Raw genomic sequence first — 26700 nt, forward strand, 5'->3', positions numbered from 1 at the left:
AACTCAGTTGAGTCAGGTGTTTTCCTGTTTGGGACTGCATGCATGAGTGGGGCCTTCAAAGTCCTACTTATCCAGGGACTGCGGAGGTGGAAAAAGCCCCCCCCCCCCCCGCCATTTTTTTTAGCCAAAACTGATTTGCCTCCCCTGAAAAACTTTGCACTCATCCCTGTAAGTCTAAACGGATCGCTTTTTTCATTAGTTTATATTAATGGTATTTTGCAGGTGCAAAAATATATTTAGGCTTATTATTCAATTTTAGATTTTTATTTATTACCAAAAGAAACACATGTATGCTAGTGCTATAACATTGCAAATCATCGTGCTTGTTGTTAGATAATATTTAACATGTTGACATTCTATTATATATAAAATTTCTTTGCTATATGTTTATGGGTCTGGTTGTACAAAGCCTGGATAGCGCTATCTGACAGTTGTCTTTGTCTTACACTTTCCAAGGCATGAATTCAAGTTAGTTCTTCAAATAAAAAGATGTTATTAATATCAGCTAAAATGTTCTTAGCAATTAAAACTGATAGCTTAATAATTAATATACAGGAAGTGATCTTGAAGCAGTGTTGGTTCATCAGAAAGCATTAAGTCCCATTATTGCTCCATGTGACCATTCCCACTGTGTATCTTTCTCAGCAATTTTCATTGCTTTGATTAAATAAGTGATTTCGTGTAGAATATTTATGTGTTCCAGTCAAGGTCTGTCAAATTTCAAAGTGTTTGAATTGTTGAAGTTGTGCATTCTTTACTTTACTGTTGGTATAACACACTGAAACAAGTCTAACCCTGAGTAAATGAGTCTGTAATCAAGGAACACAGCAATATCGTACAAATTCAAATATGGTCTATTCAGATACTCTAAAATGTACAAAAACAGCACCAATATCTATCACTAAAATAACCACAAGTGCATTCGATAAAAACAACTGAGCCTGTCAGTATTATCGTTTGAGTACATAAACTTTGTTCTTGACTAAAATTGATAAAACAAAGGTTTTAAGTCATATAGCAAAAAAGATGTTTCCATAAGGTCGTACAAAAGGAAAAGTTTGTATTTTGAGGCACTTTCCTTTTGGGACAGCTACATGTCCTTGTAGATAAACATTGTCATAAAGGTCTCCAATAAAGTCAACACTTGATGGGTGTACTACCCCTCGGAGATTTTTAATGAACTCTCTCTTGGTCATTTTATTTTTAACTTTTGGGCTGCTTAGATCAACACTGAGTAGTAGTAGTGAGTTGCATAGAATTACTAGTGTATCTGTAAAGAAAAAGTAAACCGAAGTTAGATCGAGCCTTCATGTATTATTGAAGTCCTTCATTATAGATTACGAAATTGTTTAACCAATCACAGAAGGCACTGTATTGAGCAAAATCACTTCCTGTTCAAGAGTTTGGTATGCTTTGTTTTGCCACCATTTTGACTTTCTCATGGAATCAGTCCATAAAATTGAAAGATAAGAAGTAAATTATTTCAGAAAACCAAAAAGTACCATAAGGAAGATATGTATGTCTTCCAACAGGATTTTGAAAATATGTTGGTTTTGGGTCTTTGGCTGTAAGATTCAGATATTTCATTTGAACTTTCAAGATATTTCAGTCAAATATTTACTTTGAAAGTATAACTTACCTTGTGAGAGTTCACATGTGGGATTACATTCTAAATATCTTCTGCTGAACACTTCTATTAATGTGTCAATGTATTCACCTCTTTCTTCTGGTGGTTGTATCAAATCAAACAGCTTTCTGTGCACAAAAAGGGGGGGAAATTTTTGAACTAAAGAATTGGTGCTAAAAAACACCAAACACACAAACTATAGTTTTAGGATATTTATTTCCTAAAGCTATAGTTTGCGTGTCAAAAATGATGTTGTATGGTTATGAAATGACACCATCTAATTATGAATTGTTTACTTTTTTAATGTGTGTGTGTGGGGGGGGGGGGGGGTGTGGGATTTGAAGGGGTCATTCAAAAGAATCAGGCTCAAGATAGAAGGGTTAAAATAAACAATAGAAAACAAGGGAAGGGCCATTTTTAATGCAAAAATGGAGGGGTGGAGTCAGATTTCTAGTATGGGTTATTAACAAGTAAGTCCCACCACCTCCAATTCCCAATAAAGGGTCCCTTATCCCTTATTCAAAACTTACAAGATTACTGTACATTGTGCATATGCCATACAGCCAGTCAAAACATCAAAGAATTGGTTTCAGAAACATAAAAGAGGGCATAACCATGAATTTAAAACTATTGCTGTGCTTACCTCATAGCTTCTGGTAAAAACATATTGGAATACGTTTGTAGCTTAATTAATTCTTCAAGAATGTCCCTCCTAAAATAATTATAATATATATGACAAGTTGAATCATAGAATTGCTCTTTGAAGAAAATTATAGCTCAGTTGTGGGGACTACAAGGTGTGCTTTATTCTTAGTACAGTATATAAAATTTTTCATTTTATAATTTTTCGTTTTATCCCAGAAGTCTTCAGTTATCTATGTTGCATGATTACATATGATACCTGGTTGAATCTATTTATAAACACACCTGTCATACAAATAATCTCTGACTGCATCAGAACGAAACACACTTGCTCCATTTATAAATAATGCTATATCTTCTACGCTGTCTTCCAAGATACTATGTTTAAGGAAAAACAGCATTCCCTGAAAAATATAAATGCATTATTCTCAATTCCAGTCCATTCAACAGCAATAATCGTTGATACATAGCGATTTTCAGTCATGATTCTCTCATTTAAGGGAAGGCATGGGTGGTGGGGTCCAAGAAAACAAAAACAAAAAACAAATATATATATATATACATATATATTTATATAAATATAAAAATAAAATACATAGATTAATTTATTGATATGACCATCTTCGATAGCCTACCTCTTTGGGGTACACATTAAATAAGCAGGTTCCATCATCTAAGAGAAGATATAGGGATTTGTATGGAAGGTTACTCTGTTGAAACAGTAAAAGATGTTTTTTTTAACACCTTGGACAATCATTTACATGTCTTTATCATAGCATGTTTTGCAATAGAAGTGGGGGTAAAGACTACCCTTCCCCAGATCTGCCAGGCTATGACATAGTATCAAGTATGATTTACATTTTACCTTGCGCATTTCTTTATAAGCTGGTACATACTTCCATGTTGTCCTACAGAGGCTACAAAAAGAGCAAAACTAAAATTAAAATAACAAGTTTTCCTAGCACTAAAATAGACAGTTGCTTAAACTTAAATGGCCTCTTCTGCTGTACCCTTACAAAATTTATTTTTCTGCCCTCAATCTGGCTTTAGAATGGGCCACTCAACAGTGCTAATCACGTTTTTGATTTATGATTTGATAATGATTTATATAGTGTTACATATAGATTTCTATAGCAGGGTTTTGTGATCTCTAATTTTTAATTAGTTATCATGAAAAATAATATGGATGGGAAGAAATATAACATCTGCTCGAAGGCTACTCCTCCTTCCATGCAATAAAAAATTAATGTAGTCTAATGCCTTATCATATTTTAAATATTATATGCTTCAATCATACCAATCCAGCACTAAAAATCTATCTATTGTTTGCTTTTCTTTATATTTTTGTTGCCTCAGCTGTGTTGAATAGACTAAAAGTCACACTTTGCTCCAAATTTGCATTTATGCTCTTTGTATACCAATAAATCCCAGTTGTTAGCCCTGGGGCTATACAATTTCATAAGGATTTTTGGGAAAGCTTATAATCTGGGCAGAAGGTGGTTTACAACTGGGAGAGCTTATAACTGGAGTGGGGACTTATAAAGAGGAGAGAGAAAAATGTTGGAAATCTGTTCTATTCAAAAATATTTAATTGTGCTCTTTTTAACAATGGGACATTAGCTGTAAATGTTTTGAAATGTGAATGTTCATGTGTCCATGCAGGCTTAGGGAGGCCCCTGGTCCATGCGCACAGAGGTACTCCATCATTGGAGGTGGCTTATGACTGGGAAGAAATTTATGTTAGCAGATGCAAGTGGTTGGGCTTATGATCGTGTAGGCTCATAACCAGAGGGCTAATGACTTGTATTATATAGCATTTGCATCTAATAATATTAATTAAAACTATCTATGTAAACTTCATTTCAAGCTTTAGCCAAGCTTTAGCTGATTCTTATGGTTACCTTACCAACCGCAATTCGATCAGCCGATACAACAGACAAAGACTAAGAAAAGAGGGTTATGTCAAACCTAAATCAACATCACAATGTTTTCTGTTTGTAAACATAGCACATCAAGAGCTATATTTACATTTACTTTTTTAAGCATTCTAGAACTACTAGACTAAATTGCTCGAAGTATTCATTTCGAGTATTTAGAATTCTGCTAGATCAATTACGTCAGGATAATTTATAAAATAAACAGATACAGAAACTATTGAAAATGGTTTAATGAATATTAGCGAGCAAACTTCAGTATTGCAATATTTTTCAGCAATAATGAAGGTAACGTTTCGTGTACAAAAAAGTCGAAACAGTTATACGATTTCTTCCCAAGATATGATCTTAGAAATTATGTACAAGCAATTAAAATTTTACTCAAACGATACCAGTTTGTCAATTAATTGTACAGCAAATCGAAGTTTAAAGCTTCAAGGAATAAAATGTAGAAAGCTTATCAATCCATAAACGTACCTCATCCACAATAAATCATTATTTGCAAGGTGATCCCACACACAGGCAGCAAGACATAGGTCGGTAGCATTAAGGTTCGACAACACAGCAACAGCCAGTTCTGGAGGAAGATTGTCCAGATCTGGGAACGTCTGGAGAGCTTCTTTGGATCTCGAAGACTCTTTTCGTGCTAAAATCCCATGAAACTGCCCCATTAGGGATGGCCAAGCATAATAACCTCACAGAATAGTGCTATTGAAGCGTCTAGCAAGGCGATTTTTTAATAAAAGGCTTTAAAACAAGCCACAGAAGAATAAGTTTACATGGCGATTTTTCTTCAAGAGTCCATTTGTTGTGGTAATCAACTATGACATATGCAATTGTGACGTGGCTAGGGAATGCGCGTGCTTTTTATGAAATGCCGCTGATTATTCTATTTTCACTTTCGGATGAATAAATGAAAAAAAGGTCTTTTTTTTTGCTTAAACGTCGGGACTTTTTTACTACTTACCTTTAATTAGACCAGAACAGCCTTAACTGCCGTATAATTTTAACATTGACTCCCCTTAGCTGCCCTTCGCTTCCAACTGGGATATCAGATGATAATTTTCGTAGAGGAGGTAGATTGAAGGGGCCCGTTCTCAGGGAGTAAATGGATATTGGGATTAACGTAAATGATACTTAATACGGAACTAAAATTTTGGTCACTAAAAGTGTGGAAAAAATACTGCACATCGATTTTTTGCAAATTTAAACAAAGCACAGGGAAAAGGGGCGTGACCTGACCTCCCCATGCTCATAACGATGGTAGCAGGGAGTGAGTCGTACGGGTCAACATAGGCCTTTTAGGCAGCAGCTGAAGTTAGTTGATATATCATTTAAAAGTGATGTACTGATTATACCATTTTACAGAGTAAAGTATTTCTGGGTCGAGAGGGAAAAAATCCGCCCCTGTCTCAGTATATCTTGTAGCTCTCTTACTTAACGAGAATGCTTCAACTGCTGTAGTTTGTTGCTGTTTTGTTTTGTTTGTTTGTTTGTTTTGTTCGTTCGTTTTGTTTTGTTTTAAGATAATCAAGCAATGTTGTTAAAGCTCATTTTATTTCATTTATTTTCAGAATTCACTCAGTTAATCAGTTAAAGGCCTTTTGCTGCCAGAATGAAATAAGTTTTCACAGAAATCGGTAAGTTTTCACTTATTTAGATTAATCTCACTTTATTTACAAGTCAACTTTTCAATATTTCAATAACCAAGCTTTACTATATAAAAAACAACATTTCTAACCATATTCAGCGTATTTGGATACGTCTTACTTTGATTTTTCCATTGTTATTTTATCTCTATTTTGTCGAATTTCTATTCTGAGTTATTCAGTTATCCTTCTGTTCTGTCTGAAGGATTATATATTGGCTCTCTTCCCTTTTCTAGTTGCCCTCTTTTCGTGTCTTTTTCTCTCGGCTTCCAATGGACTCAAGTTTCTCGATCCTTCGTTCTTGTCTTTAGAAAGTGTAAGCATATTGTAACCCAATGTGGTTTCTTCTTCGCCTTTCAGACTATCTGTGTCTTGCTCTACTCTTGTTCTCTTCCCTTTTCTTGTTGCCCTTTTCTCGTTTCCGCTTTCTCTCTCAGATTCCAATGGATTCCACATTTGTAATCCTTCATTCTTGGCATCAGAACTCGTAAGCACGTTATTACCAAATGCTTCCCCTTCTTCGCCTTTTAGACTATCTGTATCTTGTTCTACTTTCGTTCTCTTCCCTTTTCTGGTACCCTCTTCCTTGAGAGCAGTTCCAAGACAAGGTAACACCAGGCATGCGACTAAAAACACTTGAAGTAGATGTGAATGCATTTTATCCTGACAACAAAACAAAAGAACAACGAGAAAAAAAAAAAAAAAAAAACCCGAAAAAACAATTACATAGATTTAGTTATCAACAACGCATACATACAAGTTTCTGTTCGATAGAACGTGTGCAATATACCCAAACAATTCGAACAGAAATTGGATAAAATCGTGGTCCTGTTAACGTTTTTTTTTCCTTGCTTATTTTTAAAATGTAAAAACTGAGGAGACATCTTCTTTTCAAATCTATCATAATAATATCAATTTAATGGATTCTAGGTATCTTTGATAGATATATCAAAGTGCTAATTATATATGTAACTATGATGTATTTGGCACTTTTTCAATGAAGTATTGATATCGTACACTGATTACGAGAACAGTCAGTATCTTCAGCCGTTATGACAATCATTTACATAAATGGTGCACATGTAGACTTTAAAGTAATCTCAGTCTTACATTCAATATACACTTTAATAAGAAACGAATATAATTAAGAACTCAAAAGGCACACCATCCACACATCTCATTCCAAACACACCTATATGATTGCCAATAGATATTAAGGTACTGAACAATACAAATACAGTTTTCTAAGAAAATAATACACCTCACATTACTACAAAGCTACTGCTTTGAAACATGTTTACACGACTAAGTGGTGCTTGTATTTTCCTTCCTTCCTTTCCACGAGAAATTTTATCGTAAATAAAACTTAAAAGATAAAAAGAACGAAAATTATAGACCTCACCTGATGGCTAACTGTCACCATAACTCCCTTTCTTTGTATGTAGTCTTATATAGGAGATTGCCTCTAGGTTTGAAGAACCATACCATTGTGTACGGAAGTGAAGTGGACAAAAAGCAAGGAAATTGTGTAATGGTTTAAGAGAAAACCAAGGACAAATTTAATCATTTTTGATTGGCATCGCAGCGGTAAATTAGGAAACAATTAAAGATACGTTTCCTTTTAACGCCTACTTCATGATTCCCGAGTCAGTTACAGTGTTTTGCCTATCTCCGAGTCTTCGGCTATTTGAAGTTGTAAGTTGTCACAAGCCTACGGTCAGGAGGATAATCCTGCAAGACGAAACAGTTATAAAGTATAAAAACAAGAGTGAACCACTCAGTATGCTACACTGGCTAACTGAGACGGCGAATCAGTTTATACTGAACTAGTCCATATTACATCTGCCAATCTTTGTGTCTTTATCTTTCCATGAACTTGGATTTTACAATTTATTCTATTAACATTCCTTTTTGCGCTTATAAAAAATCCCAATATTTTGATATTTTTCCTTTTTTCATTATTTGGATTTGATTGGACAGACTGCGCAAAGACAGGAAAGAGGAAAAGGCGCGCATTCGTGGCAAGCGTCCCGCTTTAAATTTGTACGGAAAATCTCAATTACGGACAATATCGTAGAAATGAATTACAAAAAAAGGTTTTTTGATTTAAACCTGCATTTACCTAAATGATTGAATACCTATTTCCTCAATTAAGTAAATCAGATTTCGTAGATTAAGAATCGTTCCTTCCTACAGGTCCAAACTACAAGTAAACATCTTATTGAGCTTTACTTTACGATGTGAGAACTAGGGTCTAATAGGTGTACGCCGACTGCAAATTCACACCCCATGCTGACCAGCGTCCTGTACGCCTGCGCATGATTCCCGCGCACCACAATCAGTCACACCGCACCCGCCAGTAAAACCATCAGTGACTGTTTTTGAAGAATCATTTCTTCTGAAGTTCTTATCAGAAGTAGAGAAAAGAATAATAAACTTTATTAGGAGCTTACAACATATAAATAATATAACCAGAGTTACTGTTATTAAGACGAAGGCGCGGCAATATCTTGATATCAAAACTGCATGTTAATCATCCATTTCATTTTCTGCGCTTTCTGATAGGCTATCGATTAACAGCAAGTTTGAAACGATCCTTAGTAGTGTACTGTTCCTAACTCCCTAATTGTTTGAAACCTCAACCAAGACTAGGTGTTATTTAGACTGTATGCATTGAATATCTACATTTACAAAGAACATAGCCTGCTGTAGAATTGCTTCCTTTTACTTGTTTTTGTTTTTTAATTCTTGATCAGAAATAAAATAAAAATGAGAGAATTAGCCAATTGAATTTCATGTTTGCCCCCCCATGTTTGAACTTCAGGGTTCGATCTGTAAGTTAGCCGTGCCCTGGCTTTGATCCGCCCAAAGGTTGTTTCAGATCTGTGAGTTATCCCGGCATGCCCTGATTTTGATCAGCCCATAGGGGTACTTGTTTCAGGATATCGATGAAGATTCGAAGGTTTTCTTTTTACAAGCTAACAGTCTGGCACGGTGTATGTTGTTATCAAATAAGAACTTGCTACTAAAAGTCATATAGTTCAGTATCCTTTGATATTTATCCTAGTTGTACTCTTCTTTCACTTTAGTCACGGCAAAAATTTGTATGATAAAGCTTTTCTAAGTCAGAGCTAGCCAGAAACGTAGTATGGGGTGGAGTGGGCGTGGATGTTGGCTAACACATCTTCATACTGGAAACCCAGAGCGTCTAAAGAGGAGAAGTCTTGGGTAAACTAGTTTTCATTATAGCATTTCCCGAATTCGTTTGAGAGACCACGAAGCGATGATTCCAAGCCGAGGTTCATATATTTACTGTAATTATCAAGTTCAACCGAGGTTTATTAATAGCGTACCATTATTATACCTGCCAGAAAGAAGCCGACTCAAGGGCTAGTCTATTGATCAAGAATGTTTTATTTTTACTTAATACATCAAATTATCATTATTTCATTGTTTTGCATATATTTATATTCATGAATTGTCGGGTTCGTCATATGATATTTTACCCGCCAAAACGTTGTGTGTTTGGTAAGAAGAATGCATTACTTCCCGCACCTATAAACATGAATGACTGATGCAATGACAAAAAGACAATGATTTGGCTTGTCGTCTTGCATTTGTAATTTAGATAATTAATCTTTATTATATTTCGAAAGCTTTCAGCTGGCAATTCTATGTCTGTGAACACTTAAACAAAATAAAAACTAGAAAGAGTTCCTTAGATGAGTTGACTTAATTTGACTTCACATTTTAATTTATCTTGTGCTTCATCTTCTCTCCCTTGTCTAGCCTGAAATATCATAAGCAAAAAAATATAATAAGTTAACTAAACACTACCAGATAGAACATGGAGTGTCTGTAGAAATGTTTGAATGTCAGTTTTACAGCCCAGGCCCTTCAATCGGTATTCTCACCGAACCTATTACTCCGAAAATGGCCTTGACCTAAACAACTGTTATCCTGTATATACAGCTTAATTCTAAAAAACGTTGTTGGTCGGAGATCGGAAATCTGAACTGAACTGAATCTAAGACGCAATTTGTAAGCGCAGGTAATCGCTCATGGTGCTGGCGTTGTGGAACTGCTTATTAAAAAGGCAAAACAATTATCACTTCCTTTCATATCTAAATTCATTTCGCTTTCAGTTTTCCGCTCCACAATTTTTTTTGAAACCTGAGATGTCTATAGAATTTTAATCTGGGCAATGAAGTGCAAGATGTTGCCATTTTGATTTTGTCCCTTATTCAAACCCCTCTTTAACCAGTCTTCATTTTTACTTACCTCACTTCTCGTGAATATCTTTTTGTAAAGTGCGTCGGGAACCTCTCTCTGTAAAATATGATGAAACACGCCCCAAAACGTCGCGTCTGATTGGCATTCGTATCATGTCTTTATATTCATCAGGTATGCCATAGTGCGTTGTATCGCTCTCGTGCAATTGCTCACTTATATCTCCTTGTGACCTGCTGCTTTCACCAGTATCTGCTCTTCTCTTATCACAGTCCCATGATAGGCACTTCGTTGGTATATCATTTTGTATCCCATGGACTACACGCTTCTTAAGACAGTCCCAGCCTCTGCACTTCTCATCCGATAGACCCAACAAATTAAGGTCCTTGTCGTTTTTTCTGCTGATTATTCTCTTGAAGCTGTCGATCGCTGCGGGTTCCTTCTTTGCAGCAGTGCGTTTTCCATAACAGTTCCAGGTTATGCATCCCGGGAGCATTTTGTTCTTTTTGCTTAACGAAGCAACATCAGAATTACTGTTCTTTATCATGCGCTTGGTTAGACACTCCAAGCCTTTACACTTTCCATCCCTCGATAAATCAAACAAAGCAAGGTCTTCTTCTGGCTTCCTACTGATTATTCTTTTAGATGTATCAATCTCTCCTGATCTCTTCATTGCAACTGTGCGTTTTCCTTGACAGTACCAGGCCAAGCATTTTGTTGAGGCTTTTCTCTTTATATTTCTAGTCAGTAGTTCTTCCTCTTTTTTGCATTCCCTAGTCATGCATCTCTTAGACTGCATATTCTTTTCGACGTCGCTTCGCTCTTGTCTTTGTAGATTGTCTTCCTTCAGTTCATCATTGTTACGGGTCGTGGTACTATCTCGCTTGAAGGCGGCTTTTAGACTTCGCTTTCTACAACCCCATGACATGCATCTCTTGTTGTCGGTAACTTGGCTCTTTTTCGACAAGACATTTTCACGTTTGCAATTCCATGCCACGCATTTCTTTTTTGGTTCGTCCGCACTACGATCGTCTTTGTCAGTATTGACACCCCATTCTTGATCGACGTCTTTGTGTGATTCAAGTGCATATCGTAACCGACATCTCAATGTCTTGCACTTCTCTACTGTGCTTGATTGTCGCAACTTTACTGCTGGTGCTTGAATGGAACTTGTCACATCTTGTTCGTCATCACCTTCCCCATGAGATGAATCGTCCATCTTTCCCTCTTCTTCGGTCAAGTCAGTTTCAGTTTGCCTGACATCACTACAGGACCGTCCTGCACAAGCCTTTTTACGAACCAAGTTCAAAAAGTGCTCTTCACCTTCATCTTGGGCTATCACATTGATCGCAAGTAGCGCAACCATTGTCATCAACCACAGTTGGTTCATCTGTGAAAGTTACAAAAAAGGAAAAGGTTGCTTTTAAATTTAGTTTACTTTACTTTACTTTTACTTTACTTTACTTTACTTTACTTTACTTTACTTTACTTTACTTTACTTTACTTACTTTACTTTACTTTACTTTACTTTACTTTTACTTTTACTTTTACTTTACTTTACTTTACTTTACTTTACTTTACTTTACTTTACTTTACTTTACTTTACTTTACTTTACTTTACTTTACTTTACTTTACTTTACTTTACTTTACTTTACTTTACTTACTTTACTTTACTTTACTTTACTTTACTTTACTTTACTTTACTTTACTTTACTTTACTTTACTTTACTTTACTTTAATGAGTTCGTCACCAAAATAACAGTACGAAAGAACTAAATAACAATAATGGCCAACACCTTAGCACAAAAAGTCAAAATAAATAAGATGTGACGGTGGAAATGAACATAACTTACGTCCAAATTGCAACCTGACCCCCTCAACTTTACTTTTCCCAGAAGTATTAACTGAAGATTAAAATATTCAACAGACAATAATATCGAAAATATCGAATAATTTCTTTTCCGAACCACTGTGGTTATGTAACGATAAGAATACTAAGCCTTGTTTGTATGTAAATGAACAAATTTGTCTACTTTCACTATCGGATTAAGCGCTGGCCTTATGTGAGAAGTTGGTATTAGATTTTAGATCCAAGATAATGCCTCTCCGCAACGAAATTTTTTTTTCTTAGCCGGAAACCGCGCAAAAAAGACACTAAAGCGGACATGGTTCCCCATTATATGAAGCGTCCTGACATTGTTGTCGATCACTAGTGACTGAATATATGCTTATATTTTTCTCTTTCTTTGAAACGCAAACTATCACTAAAGACATAATTTCCCTTCATCTATATAGCGTTCATCGTTGACTTGTATCACTAGTTACTGAATAAAGGCCTTTAAATAAGATCATTTTTTCTCTTTTATCACACAGGTTTTGTTTTCATTTCTAGCTGTGCGTTCTTTCTACAGGTTATAGTTTTGTCTGATTAGCACGTGCGCCAGGCCACGGGTGCCTCATTATGATACCACATCCTGCTTATATTCACTGTCATAACTATTTACTTCAATCATTCTATACTGCGTAGAGCATTAATTCCCCTTTTCTGGCTGACTGGTTATTTTTTAATTTCCTTTTCTAGGTACAAAAAATTCCACGTCACAACGAATAATCTCAAAATCTAAATTTAGGCAAAGTGTACCGAACTAAATTATGAGAAACTGAGAAAAACCTGAAATTCATTCCGTAAACAGATCTCGACACTTTTTAACTACGGAGTTCTTTAAAACACCTTCTACAGCACTTTTAGTCGAATAAATATGAAGCCTTTCAAATTTGTTTTCAAACTCTAAAAGCTACAAAAAATATATATTTTCCCTTTGACTGACTTTTTATCTATTTTTTAGTAATTTTGTACTTTAAATGCTTGAAGTATATCGAAATACTTCTGAAGTAGCTGAATAAACATATTAGTAGGATAGTGTTATATAACTTCAGCCGGAAAGTCTAAATTAATCCATAATCATTGCCTTCCTGTACATGTCGATATTATGGCACTATTTATCCTGCAAGTTATTCGGCTTTCTCTCTTTCTCGACTCACCTCGTTAAATGTTTGCCACGAGTAAGAATTCTGCTCTGGATTTCTGATGACTCTTGCTCGACTCACAACGAAGACTACCACTGAACAAAGAGCTCTCTATACAGCAGTCCCTTTTAAACTCTTTGTTGAAGACCACCGCTGATTGTTATTGCTGTTTCAGAGACGAGTGATTCTAAATGCAAAAGCCTGCTCTGCTTTGTTCCCATTTATATGCCTAAACATCATCCTCCGCTATTTTGGGTTGGAGATAATGGCACCAATTCACACCTTAATATCACTAGTACTATATTCTATAATGGTGTTTTGGAAAAAGAGTATGACCGTATGCTTTTAGAAGCCTAATTAAGAAGTCCTTGATCTCATAAATACTCACATTTTCTGCAAAAGTGTTGGAATCTTTTTCTAGTTGAATCGTTCTCGGAATTATTCAATTAAAAGAATTATAATGATAAAAGTAGCCGAAAAATTGAAAGTACAGGCTGATGTTATGGTAAATCTTTGTTCAAGAATTCTACTTTAACTGAACAAGGACACTTGTTATTAATTTTTCATGAAGGAACAATAGTTCGGCTTCTTCTGCACGCTTGTCTTTGTGCGACATAAAATTAAACTTAGGGACATTATTACAACTATTTATCAGAAAATTCTTGCCACACTTTTTATCTTTACTGATATTACGTTGGAGTAACTAAATACACAAATGTATCTTTATTTTCACTCGAAAAAGAAAAAAGAAAAAACACAGAGAGAAAAAAGGAAAGGAAGGAAAAGAAAAAAATAGTAAGATTTACGGGCGTAAGCCAAGCGGTCCCGGCACTAAAAAAACTCAATTACATAATTGAATGAATTTTCTGCCCACCTGTACCCGGGGCCGGATAGACAAAGATGAATTGACGGATGTTTTCTCTAAAGGAGTCAAGGAAGTTTACTAACTGTGGGTCCCTTCCCAGTAGTGTGCTAGGTATTAATCTTTGTATCAGTTAAAGCTTGATGATTGTCTTGTCGTTAGTTCTAGATTTATTTCCAGCTTACACGCGTTCACTCAAGTTTCCTCTCTCGCTATTTCAGGAAGCTACCTGCAAATCGGATGTGTGCTAATTGGTTAACAAGGTTATTGCATAAGCTACTTTTTTGTGAAAAAATCTGAATCAATTTACGATCTCCCCAACTAATTGTATCTCATTTCGTGATTGGATGCTGTGAAGTGTTTGTTAAGTTTTATCACATCCATTCATTGACAGATGCATGGAAATTCGGCCCTCATTAGAACAGAACCTATATCAATTAAAATCAAAATAACTTTAAACCTCCAGAAGAATTTTGTCTGTTTTTGTTCGATAGAAATGGTGCGGTTTAAGATGTAAATGTTTTTGATATTCTCTTTGAAACGCCCACGATGACTATGAGGATAATTAGGCAGATAATTGAGGAAAATATTAAAGCCTTGAAAAATTATGCTTTGTCATTGATTACGGTACGCTAATCTTTCTTTCTTTCGTTCCTGCTCGTTCTTAGTTATCGAGAAGTAGTTTTGACTGCGCTTGATTAAAAAAGTATGCGGTAAAAACTAGCGGTGTCATGGTCCCTTTGACGAACGATTTTCTAGTTTTTCCCTATATAAAGTTTTATTAACGGAGTTCAACGGGAATTCAGTGGATAGACAATGAAAATATCTTTGCTAAAACCCCAATGTTAATGTTCAAAACCTTAATGTTCAAAAAACCCCTAAACATAAAACTACCTCAATAGTTTTCCTGGAATATTTTTTTTGGATAATCGTTATGACGTCTTTGTAATTAGATTGCATGGATTTTAAGATGAGGCACGACAGGTCTCAGGTGACGAACGATCGAGAATTTTTCACGATATTCGATTCATTTTTTATGCAGTGTAAAACTTTACTTTATCTTAATTACTCTGCGATCGCATAGAATTAAGAAGAATAATGTCATATGGAACAGATAAAAAGCGAGTTATGAGTTCCCATTATTACGTTAAAAATTTTATCGATGCTCCAAAACAACATCTAGGCTGATCAGAGTTAGGGCACGGCTAATTCACAGAACGCGGCGAATTGGAATTTTGCGTGTTACTTTAGATTTGCAGAGGAAGGAGGAGCAGAGAACAATCGTCGAATTAAAGGCGAAAACTAACAAAATGACCTAGCACTAAAATTTTCTTCGATGATATATCGGTATATTTTTATATACAACTATTTCAATGGGTGACTGGCGATTGCATGACCGAAAGGAATTGTGGGCATACATCTAAACAGGAATAATCAAGGTGTCTAAATGGTTTCGTCAATATCTAAAGACTAACCTCTGTGTTATTGAAAACAATATGAGAAACACCACTCATTCCAGCTATTCTAGGATCTTGGAATGCTTACGTATCAAAGTTCGCTCCTTTTTAAATAGCCGTATATGAGTACATGTCACTCTGTTTCGTTTCTTTGTACAATCTAATTTAAGTAAAAAATGAAAGCGAGTAAAAATGATTATGAAGTACATCTCGATATAATAGAGCCTCATTTGGATCCAAAAACAAGCAATTTAAAGTGCAACCTGTCCGGTTAACAAGCACGTATGACTAAATAATCAATAAATAACATACTGGATTGACTAACGGGTTAGTGCTATGGAATTATAGCACATGTTTATTCTTAGATTATTGAATTAAATTGAAGAGGAATGAAGAGATGGTTGGTTAAAGATTCAAAGAAATTATTCATTGAGTTTGATATTGATTGAAGTGAAGGCATTAATTTTTGACAGGCAAAATTTGTTAAAAAATAAATACGCAATTGTAAACATCGCCCGTAATTAGCCCTTCGTATTTAGAAGAAATAGATATCATCTCTAAGAGAAAAACTTATCAAAGACAAGGTTTGGCTAAGAAAATGAGAAGTGATAAAAGAAGACAAAAAGGAAGAAAAAGGGAGAGACAAAAAACAGGTATGCCAAACTTAGTCCTACTTGTTTGTCCTTTCTATCCATTCTTCCATTTTCGATGTTTTGATTGGTTTTTGTCGACTACGCACTCTTGCGCAGTCCACATTTGCGAAAATCTTGTTAATTTATTTCAAAATTGATATTTATAGAAGAGCAGCGTGGGTGTTGGTATCATAGTGTTAACCATATTCATTAGTCGTGCCATTCTATCCAGAGCTTAACTGACGTCATTGCGTCGTCAAGTAGTATTTTAACACAACATAAGTGTTTATTCCCACGCATTTTCCTAGATAATCTTGCATGGTTATTTGATTTGGTATTTGCAGATTCTAACAGGTTGGGATTTTTGTGTCATCCCACTCAGTCTTATCTTTCTATCTCCTGTATGATAAGGAATATCCTAGAAAACTACTAAGTTTTTAAGATGCTATGCGTGTTCTGATTGGGCACGTTGTCACTTTAATTAGTACCAGCATACAAGCGCGGGGTCGTTTTAAGATACTGAAAAAAACAAATTATTTCGGAAAATACCCGAACTCATATTGTATGGTTTTGTCGGTTATTTTCCAATTCCAATATGGGGATTAACCTTTCAATATCTCCCTTATTTATTTTATAACAAATAGACAAACTAGAAATTTCACGCAAAGAAGAAAAACTGTCTTAAATACCCATTTGTACGGGGATTAGGACGCGCAATGTTCAATTGTGCAAAAACTTTTACTTAACGAAATTAAAAAGTAACGAATTCTTACCTCGTTAACACTGATGATATTGAGAGAAGGCTATTTGCTGTTAATGTTTTTAGCGATGTCAGCGAAATAAAATGATTTTATACTTTGTCGAAATCCGAAAACCCCTCGTACCGCGCAACTAACGGAATTCGTAACCTTTGGAAAAGCATAAACGGTAAAATTATCAAGTTACCGTTCAACAGGCCGCCAGCAATCCAAGAATGGAGATTAGAGGACAGTATTCGCCAATCTCTGAGGGGAAAATCCGCTTTTTTACGCAGAAACGAACCCGTTTAAAGTTTTTACCACCTTGACAACTTCGATATGCATCTGATGTTTTGGTTTTCTCAACCAAACTAATTATTAACGTATGGATGGGCGAAAGAGAAAGCAACAGAAAACCTGATGTGCCTGGAGTTGCCTAGGCTGCAAAAGCTTGCCGCACAAAAACAAAAAACAAAACAAAACAAAAAAAAACTCGTGCCTCTATCTTCTACTCTTCCTCTACCTTCCATTCATCAACACCATCATCATCACCACCCCCTTCACCATCATCATCAAAGGAAAGACTAATTAGAATAAAGGATAAAGCAATGAAAAATAAAGATGCAATCATGTGGGAAAGTGGGTCCTTTTCTATTGATTTGGAATCAGTAATCAAAAATATACCTTATTCAAGCAGACAATGGAGTCTTAAAGTCCCAACGTTCTATTAAGAACATCTTTGGTTATATAAATGAAATAGCAAGTCAAATGATAAGATAAATGACATGGTTTTTCCTACAGTGTGATTTTAATTTTGGGGTGGAGCAGGTTTCAAATATAATGCATTGCAAATTATATTTGGCCCAACATTTGGGTGGGGTAAAGGGCTATAAAACTACCATAGGTGTTTCTACTTATATTTTCAACAAATATTTGGGACCATTCCTTTTGCATTCCTTTTAGAAACTTTTTTTTGAACTATCACGAAGAATACACAATAAAACACTAATACCAGTAAATAGTTTAAATGAATTGTATCTTTGTTTTACAACAAATTACAAAATACATGTCTGAGTACAAAAATAAACATCTATCAATTGCCATTATCAAAATTACATACAACTGTATAGTGGCTATCCTTAAATAATGTTTCCATACTCCAAATTTTAGATTAATACTCCTGCAGATTGTATAAAAATATGTAGACCATGAATTAATTCTTTAGGCAATAAAAAATGCCTCCATCACACAAAAACAAATGCATTTGAAAGAAAAATACAGTATTAACTGCATAGCATACAAAGTGGATAAAGTCCCAAATTAGTAGTAATAATCATAATTGTAATCGTATCGGAATGTCCAAAATTGATTCCTTCTACTAGAATATGACATACCGGTAGTACATCATTACAAAATAGACTTTTCAGCTTAGGCATAGTGTTTTCCCATCTCAAACTATGTCTGTTTCTTGGGGGAAACCCCAAGTTTCACCAAAAGAAAAAGAAATCATTCTCAGGACACATTGTGAAGTAGGAAAACACAGTGGTTGAGCTGAGGGTTTTGTCAAAATAGAATTTTTTTATCAATTTTGAAATTATGAGTCCTGCATATGACTCTATCAAGAGATTGAATATTAAAAAATTACACACAGTATAAATAAGCAATATGCACAGACTAGCGTGATCATTTTCGAGCAATCCAGGTTTTACCAATTTGATTTTTTACTCCAAAACTAATATTATTTTGGATATATTGAAGATTTAATGAATGACATCATCTTCGAATGCATGCATTCATTTCTTTTGCATAAAAACTTGTTCCTAATGAAAAAGTGAGATTGACTAGGGGGTATGGCAATGCTTAATTACTGTCAGACATGTTAATGGAGTGCATACCATATATCTGTGAAAAACTTTGTAAGAAATTGCACAAATTAGTAAGTTTAGTAGACCATAGACCTACACAACTTTGCACTTATTTGTACAACTTTGTTACTTTTTCAAGGATTTATGGTATGCACTCATGCATATTCTGAATAATACAAATTAATGTTCCATGTGCATAATTCTAGTAATCTGCCTGTGATAAGCATATTGCAATCACTCTTATTCTAGCTAATTATCTTAAAGCTACTAAATATATTGTGTTTCAATGTACGATATTCATGGCCCTCAAAAAAATGTTTTAGTGTAAGAGATAATTATTATTTTTGTGAGCCATGTAAAATCTTGAAGCAGCAAATTATCAATTACTTTTTAAAAAGTTACAGTGCGCACACACAAGTGTGATTTTCTTCATGCTAATTAACACCCAGTGCAACTACGGATGTGGATTTACATTTTTATACTCTAGCTACTTGCTGCTGCTAAATATGCTATTCTGAAGCATTAATATGAATTGATTTGTGGTATAAAATATATACATTTTGATTGTATTTATGGCTATTGATGTACTTATCTCATTCAAGTCCTATCAAAATATACTATTTATTTAAAAAGGACATAAAAAAGAGCTTTTCAAAAAATTCAGATGAACATTTTTGCTATCAAAAAAAAAACAAACATAGTTATTAAATGCTTTCTTCTTGTGCCAGGGATTCTCTTTTGGGCAGCATATTGCAAACTTTTTTTTAAAAAAGTTGCCTGAACTCTGAGAAAAATTGATATTTGAAAAAATAATATTGATAACATCAAATCTTCCATAACTTTCTTTTCAGATTAGAGTTTGGGCGTATTTATTATTCGGGTATCAAATTCTTAGAAATTTGTCCCATTAAGTTGGAATTTCAAAATCCATAAATGTTGTTTCAATAGCAGCTTGTCAAGCACAAGTTCATTTAAAGCCAGAATGAAATCTAGTCATAGGGCTTTTCAACCTATGAGAATTTGTACAACCAAATATATGTGCAGGAGTTCCTTATTTTGAAGCAATTAAAATTTACACAAAATCTGACTTCTCGTCCCCTCGATTTATTTAACCCTCATAAATGAAAGCCACCTTAACTGATAAAGCATGAAAACTGATCACAAGCTTTAACCAATACGAAGATCATCTGCATTGTCTAACCCATGTTGATTGTTAATGTAGTGATTGGATTCCATGGCATTGAGTGCTGGTTCATTATTAACCAACATTTTCAGATATCAATATCAAGCTTGTGATGTCATTTTTGAATTATCCACTCTTGATTGTGGTGGTGCAGCCCTGCAATAGCATTTTAAAAAAGTCAATTAGAGTTTAAACAAAAACTATGACAGTGTGATGGCTGTTGACTCGATAGTTCATACTTTTTCAATAGCCCTACACACTAAACTTGATCTCGCTTTGTAAGTATTTATTCTGTATTTTTCATAACTGTTCAACTCTATTTAATTATTCCTATATTTTTGTATTTTAATTTTTGTGTGTGAAATAAACTTGACTATTAAGCTTTGAAACCATTTTTTTGTGAAGTCACACAGCAACTATGACATTTATGCAAAACATGCAAAAAGGTTGCACAAACGATTTTTTGCCCTGCAATTACTTAATTCACTATCAATAGGACATTGAAAATTGAGGTGCTTGGACACTCTGCAGTTGGCTAAAGGCGTCACATTGTGCAAAATTTAATAGTGCAGCAAAGATGAAACATTGACATTGAAAATTGAGTTGCTTGGACACTTTGCATTTGGCCAAATGGTATCGTATTGTGAAAAATTTAATAGTGCAGCAAAGATGAAACATTGACATTGAAAATTGAGTTGCTTGGACACTTTGCATTTGGCCAAATGCTGTCACATTGTGAAAAATTTAATAGTGCAGCAAAGATGAAACATTGACATTAAAAATTGAGTTGCTTGGACACTTTGCATTTGGCCAAATGGTATCGCATTGTGAAAAATTTAATAGTGCAGCAAAGATGAAACATTGACATTGAAAATTGAGTTGCTTGGACACTTTGCATTTGGCCAAATGGTATCGCATTGTGAAAAATTTAATAGTGCAGCAAAGATGAAACATTGACATTGAAAATTGAGTTGCTTGGACACTTTGCATTTGGCCAAATGCTGTCACATTGTGAAAAATTTAATAGTGCAGCAAAGATGAAACATTGACATTGAAAATTGAGTTGCTTGGACACTTTGCATTTGGCCAAATGGTATCGCATTGTGAAAAATTTAATAGTGCAGCAAAGATGAAACATTGACATTGAAAATTGAGTTGCTTGGACACACTGTCACATTGTACAAAATTTAATAGTGCAGCATAATTAGATGAACTGATTTTTTTTGGAGCAGTTACCATTGCATACAATAGTTGAAGATTGGATGTTATTTACCTACCATTGTGCAGGAACAGCAAATACTGTTGGTCTTCCAATAAAGCCTTGTCCAGGATAAGCCTGTATCCATTGATCAGAAGGATAAGCACCAGGAGGAATCTGAGCATACTGTGCTGTTTGGTATTGGCCTTGGTTTTCAAAAACATGTCCTTTGGTTAGGGTACTGACAGGAGGAAGGACATAGCCACCAGGAGCTGTGTTTGCTGCAGGAGGTGACATAGCTTGGCTTGAGGCTGGATTTCCTGTTAACATACAAAATGGAATCATGAATATAGAAGTGCAACTTTATGCAAACTGTATTCAAGGAATTCTGATGGAAGCTAAGCCATTTGGATGGATTTTAGTGGAATTAGTCAAGATTGATTGAAGGCTGATCATAAGCAAGATATTACTGGCACATACATTACCCTGCCCATATGAATAAAAAAATTCAAAAGCAAAAAATCTTTGTCACTTTTCAATAAATATTGTATATGTCATACCCGAGAGTGATTGAGTGGGAATGCTTTGTCTAGTAGTTGAAGTAGTGTATGTGCTATAGTTCTGCCCATTGTACTGGTTGTACATTTGAGAACTGTGTAATTGCATGGATGCTGTAGATGATGGTACAGCAATATATGTTGGGCTTGGAGCACTCATGGGAGGTAATGATTTCATGACTTCATATTGAGGTAGTTGACCTTGTCCTACTTGGATGGTAGAGACACCAATAGTTGGATGCATTCCAAGGTTATTCTCTGAAACTGGCTTCAGTTCTGTCAGCTCCTTCTTTATTTGAACACTCTGCAATTACATAAAAAGTATATGGCTTGGATTACTTATTATAGGACTATTTATATTGAGTTGACTGTCAAGTGACCCTATGTCTATTAATATAAATTCCTTTTTTTTCTAAGGGGATGTCAAAAAGTAAAGGAAATGAAGATGGACCAATAGAGAAAGAAAAGTACTAGGGAACAAAGAAAACAGCATCACAGCCTCGACTACAGAAAATGTTTAAGCTAATCACTTACTATGAAATAATACAGTTCAAATGAAGATTCAATGGTAAGGCATTCATTTGTTTATTCATTCAATCAATCATTTACTGTTAGGTCCTTAGGTACTATGCTTATCAGTCGAGTTTGGTGTGACAGAAGCTTTGGTGCAACATTACTAATAAACACATGCTTTATTTATTGCGGATGACATCAGTATCGTGCTACTGAACATCTTTGATGCTGCCCCTGACAACCTGCACATGTCACTGACAAAACTTGTTGCTCCAAACTCAACTAAAAAGCATAATATAATAGCAATGAGACACACAGGCTAGGTACCATGAGGTGCCTGGGTTATTCATGGTATTAAAGAGTTTGTACCTACCTCATTAGATGGTGGATAGTGGACTTGAGTATGATCAGCTTCAACAGGTGTTAACTGTGGATGACCGGTTCCAGGACTGATCACAGTATGCATCTGTTGATAACCATTTGGCATAGATATGTATGACGTCTGCATTTGTTGATTGGATGGTGATGAAGCAGGGCTTCCTGGGCCACCTTTACCATCTTTTCTCCACTTTGCACGACGATTGGAATACCATACCTAAAATTACCATAATACCAGCAACATTAGTAAAGCTAGGTTTCTTCTTACTTATTCATGTAGTTGTCTGTGAATTGCAATTTCTTCCATTGTTTTGGAGGAAGTTGATATAGAATGCCAATACACAAACACATTTAAATGCATAGGTTTCTGAGAAACAGGAAAACAATCTCTTTTTCTTTATCTAAATTTTTGAGAAAATGAAAATCCATCAATGTTCAAAAAGATACTGTTTCATTCACAGCATAGTTTAAAATAGAATAATATGGCAAAATAAACTCAAAATAATATTTCTTTTGCAATTGTCACCTCATTCAACTATAATCCCTTTTTAGCTGTATCACTTGATCAAGTATCAATAACAAATATTATATTAACACATGGGGTCATGGTTTAAAATAATTACTAATGTGTTATTATATTGGTTAAATTACATTAAAATTGTCATGAAACATTGATTTATTAATTAAAATACAACCACAATATAATATGACAGAAGTAAAATTCATTACTGCAAGGCTGGAACATTTTGCCAAAATAACAGTGTGGCCAACAACCAACTCACAAATAACAAAGTTTAATTTTAGTTGTTATTGGTTAGCTTTGTGTTAGTTTCTGCACACACACAATGAGGCTAATGACTGATTCATTAACTGGAAATTAGTACAAACCAGTTAGACAGGTTTCCAGCATTACCAGTAATGAACTACCTGGATTCTTGCCTCAGAGAGATTGACTTGCTGTGCCAATTCTTCCCGTGTGAAGACATCTGGATAGTGGGTCTTTTCAAAGACTCTTTCTAATTTATCAATTTGGTCATCAGTAAATGTTGTACGTTGGCGCCGACTCATCTTCAGGTGTGCTGGGGAGTTGGGATCATGGTGGCCTTCATCATCTGAGTGGCTTCCTTTATATTAAAAAAAAAGTATCTCATTAATGAAATATTAACAAATTCGACTGAGCCATTCAAATCTGCAACAGCATATTTTAATGCAGAAATACATCACATTTACTGCTATTTTCAATACAGGAACTGAGAAGTTGTGTGTTGCCCATTGGAATTTGGTTTTTTAACTGCTACCAATCAAAAAATATAAAAGCTTGCAACTACTGAGTTCGCAAAATATCGAAAATTGCCAATATAAAAATTAGAACAAGTCTGGATGTATATGACTTGTGTAGAAAGAGCTATACTTTAAACTGTTATTTTCCTCTGTTCACTATACAAAATTCTAAATGACATTTCTAATCTCTCTGGAACTTTTTAAACTACTGTACTTTGGTTATCCAAGACATAAACTGTCCTACCTAAATTATACAAGTATTAAGTGTAATTCCCTCAAGAACATGCATCATGGTTTGCTGAAATCCACACCTATCTCATTATATAAACTATAATGATAAGAACAATGCTGTTCCAAAGGTTATCTGATTGAAACTTAATCTGTTTTTCAAACAACCTGTTAAAAACTTTTGATTTATTTAAGATTTTAAAATCCAATTTCAAATTGAACTATTTGCACAACCATCAATATATCAAAATTATTTATATAATAAATTATATAGAAAAATCATTGTTTTGACCCTCACCAGCAAACATGGTTTGGCAACAGGGTTACAAGTATATTATAGTTTGATTACACCTGTATTGAATTTCAGTGTGCTCCAAAATTGAAAAGCATTGGAAATCTCTTGATTTTTGCTGTTGAAATTGTATCTTTTCCATATCCTTTCAATTATTAAAAGGTTTTAACCGATTTAAAATATATATAGGATAGCCAACTAAGCAGAAGTTTTGAAACTGCAACAAAAGAATTTTGATTTACATATACACATTTATATTCATACTAAGGAAGCCAGTTAACAGCAGAGATGCCATTAAACTGCAACATTTTGACACATACTATTTTACATAAAAATTTAATGGTGAATGTATTTTCACGAGAAGTGGAATTACGTTTTTTTTGGAGAAATTTAAAATCATAGCCATTGTGTTTTCTAAATTCAGCAACCAGTAAATGAATTCCGAAGTAAATTCATAATATTTACATAAATAAACAGTCAAGATAGTGGCACAGCACAGCACGTGGCTTCAAATACCATGGTCGCTCCATTTAAAACCAGAGCAACAGGTCATACTGCGGTAACTAAAACCTCTAAACTCTACACCGTAAAAGATAAAATTGCTTAAACTACTACAAGAGTTTGCTAGTTATATTAGAAACGTCCCTGGAGAATAGTACTTAGTAGAATAAAAATAAAATGCATATAAAGTAAGAAAAGTAGTTCGTCAAAAATACAGGTACAGTGGTAAATAAATCCACGTTGTTTTCATCTAACCCCATCTAACCATTAAACGCTTTAACTTGTTAGGCAACAACTGTAAATTTAGTTGAATTTTCGAGTCTGAACAGTAGTTGAATAAAAATATACCACAGGCAAAGGTGCAAAGATATTATTTTACTCTATGTTATACGCAAGACAAGTTTCTCTACTGCTTCTCGCATAACATAGATAAAGATAGAACAACAGCGAATGATCTTTTTAAAGTTGGGCAAATTTGGCGCGCAACAAAAGTATTTAAAAACTGTCAATTTTTTCTTCGTTGTTAAGGTTGAAAAGTTTTCTTACCTGTACTGTCGTTGCTTTCCACAGAATGTTTGCGTTTACTTGGTGAAGTTAACTGGCTGTGCTGCATCGGAATCCCCAAAAGCCCACTGATCGAGTAAGATGATCGCGGTACGTTCATTACCTCTTGGTATTCACGCTCGCTTTTCGAAGCCATATCGAGCTGCGAGTTGTCGTTGGATGAGGATTTGGGGTTGTTATTTTTGTCTGGGCTATTTATGCGGTTCCTGACGATCCTATTTATGGAGCTGACGCTAGGAACATTGTCGGAACTGCAAACATTTTCACTGAGAAGTCTATCTCGAATCTCCCATGCGAACATAGTCGGGTTTGACATTTTGTATTCTGCTATCTTGTTCACTACGCCTGGGGTTGCAACTTTTGGTTTACTTCCTCCAATAACACCAGGCTTAATTGATCCCGTCTCGTAAAAACGGCAAAGTATCTTACTAACGCAGCCATGGGAAACCTGTAATTGGCGGGAAATATCACATGGACGAACTCCGCTCTGGGCCAGCTCCACAATCCTCTGGCGAACTCTATCGGGAAGCGGCCTACCGTTGACAAAAACACCTCCAAGTTGGTTTACTCCACCATGACCTAGAGGTAAGGAATCAAATTTGTAAGAAGGTAACTATTGCAAGACGCCATAAGTAGCTGGAGCTTGACTACCCACCTTGTTTACTATGGGACATTCTAGCAGATGAGTGAACGCTCGTGTCTATGACTTTTGAAAAATCACTCAGGCGCTGCAAGGCTCAGTCAGGCGTTACTAAATACTCTGTCACCCCTGGTCGCCAGCCAAAACTGTGAAAGTCAAATAAAGAAGACAAATACTATCAAATTTCTGGTACAGTTCACTGGAGCGTTAAGTCTTTGGTAAGTCTTGCTTTAGGATATTTCTTAAAAGTTTAACCAAATTCCTTCGTACCCAACGTATTGAGTAAACTTCTTAGTGACTACTGATCCCTTCTTCTGAAGCGCATTCTAATATCACGCCGAGAACCAACATAGAGTTTTGATTGACACTTCATTGGCTTCCGAAAAACTGATTGGTTGGAAACCACGAGCTATTGTTTTTTGTTTCCAAATAAGGTGAATAGTGACAAAAGACATGCCACTCAACAAGAGCTAATAAAGCAATTATCACCTCAGTGACCGTTTTATAAGAGTTTAGTTATAAGAGCCTGGTTTTCTCGAACCTCAACCATAAAACTACCTTCAGAACTTTGTGAAATCTCAAAATATTTTGATCCGGAAGAATTGCGTCAGTTGAACTTTTTTCATAAAGTATTGTTTATCGATTCCATCATCAGCTTTTTTCGTCCTTGCGTAATTTGCATTATAAAACTAAGCCTTCCAT

The 26700-nt window shown here is 35.0% G+C and overlaps 5 protein-coding genes across 7 annotated transcripts in view; 1 reads left to right on the top strand and 4 right to left on the bottom strand.

Moving 5' to 3' along the window:
* Positions 1-288: 288 nt before the first annotated feature.
* LOC116291864 (F-box only protein 8) lies at positions 289-5029 on the bottom strand. The gene is made up of 7 exons (XM_031699085.2): positions 4681-5029; positions 3135-3186; positions 2905-2979; positions 2555-2673; positions 2271-2339; positions 1640-1755; positions 289-1270 (listed from the first exon to the last, which is right to left on the bottom strand). Exons 1-7 carry the CDS (start codon positions 4872-4874, stop codon positions 1011-1013), a joined length of 885 nt encoding a protein of 294 aa, XP_031554945.1. The 5' UTR covers positions 4875-5029; the 3' UTR covers positions 289-1010.
* A 712-nt stretch (positions 5030-5741) lies between these two features.
* LOC148905941 (uncharacterized) lies at positions 5742-7272 on the bottom strand. Its single transcript, XM_089038792.1, has 2 exons — positions 7255-7272; positions 5742-6515 (listed from the first exon to the last, which is right to left on the bottom strand). Exon 2 carries the CDS (start codon positions 6507-6509, stop codon positions 6060-6062), a length of 450 nt encoding a protein of 149 aa, XP_088894918.1. The 5' UTR covers positions 6510-6515; positions 7255-7272; the 3' UTR covers positions 5742-6059.
* Positions 7273-9243: 1971 nt separating this feature from the next.
* Positions 9244-15545, bottom strand: LOC116291863 (uncharacterized). 2 transcript variants are annotated; one of them, XM_031699082.2, is made up of 3 exons: positions 15448-15545; positions 10134-11472; positions 9244-9642 (listed from the first exon to the last, which is right to left on the bottom strand). In XM_031699082.2, the coding sequence occupies exons 1-2, from the start codon at positions 15484-15486 to the stop codon at positions 10135-10137; spliced, it is 1377 nt and encodes a 458-aa protein (XP_031554942.2). In that variant the 5' UTR covers positions 15487-15545; the 3' UTR covers positions 9244-9642; position 10134. The 2 variants fall into 2 exon arrangements, with proteins under 2 accessions (XP_031554942.2, XP_031554943.2); XM_031699083.2 differs by lacking the exon at positions 15448-15545 and adding an exon at positions 13126-13385.
* Positions 15546-17817: 2272 nt separating this feature from the next.
* Positions 17818-26143, bottom strand: LOC116291861 (paired box protein Pax-5). 2 transcript variants are annotated; one of them, XM_031699081.2, is made up of 7 exons: positions 26014-26143; positions 25341-25937; positions 23432-23616; positions 22488-22709; positions 21803-21905; positions 21124-21364; positions 17818-20002 (listed from the first exon to the last, which is right to left on the bottom strand). In XM_031699081.2, the coding sequence occupies exons 1-7, from the start codon at positions 26030-26032 to the stop codon at positions 19948-19950; spliced, it is 1422 nt and encodes a 473-aa protein (XP_031554941.2). In that variant the 5' UTR covers positions 26033-26143; the 3' UTR covers positions 17818-19947. The 2 variants fall into 2 exon arrangements, with proteins under 2 accessions (XP_031554941.2, XP_031554940.2); XM_031699080.2 differs by having other exon boundaries at positions 21605-21905.
* Positions 26089-26700, top strand: part of LOC148905942 (vesicular inhibitory amino acid transporter-like) — a 35005-nt gene continuing 34393 nt past the window's right edge. The window contains exon 1 of the mRNA XM_089038791.1: positions 26089-26216. The gene's annotated coding sequence lies outside the window, so the exon portion shown is untranslated. The remainder of the gene's footprint in view (positions 26217-26700) is intronic.

The sequence above is a fragment of the Actinia tenebrosa genome, unplaced genomic scaffold (genome assembly GCF_029948245.1).
Source record: "Actinia tenebrosa isolate PJP-AT-01 unplaced genomic scaffold, QUT_ActTen_1.0 PGA_scaffold6__47_contigs__length_16458017, whole genome shotgun sequence".
NCBI lineage: Eukaryota > Metazoa > Cnidaria > Anthozoa > Actiniaria > Actiniidae > Actinia > Actinia tenebrosa.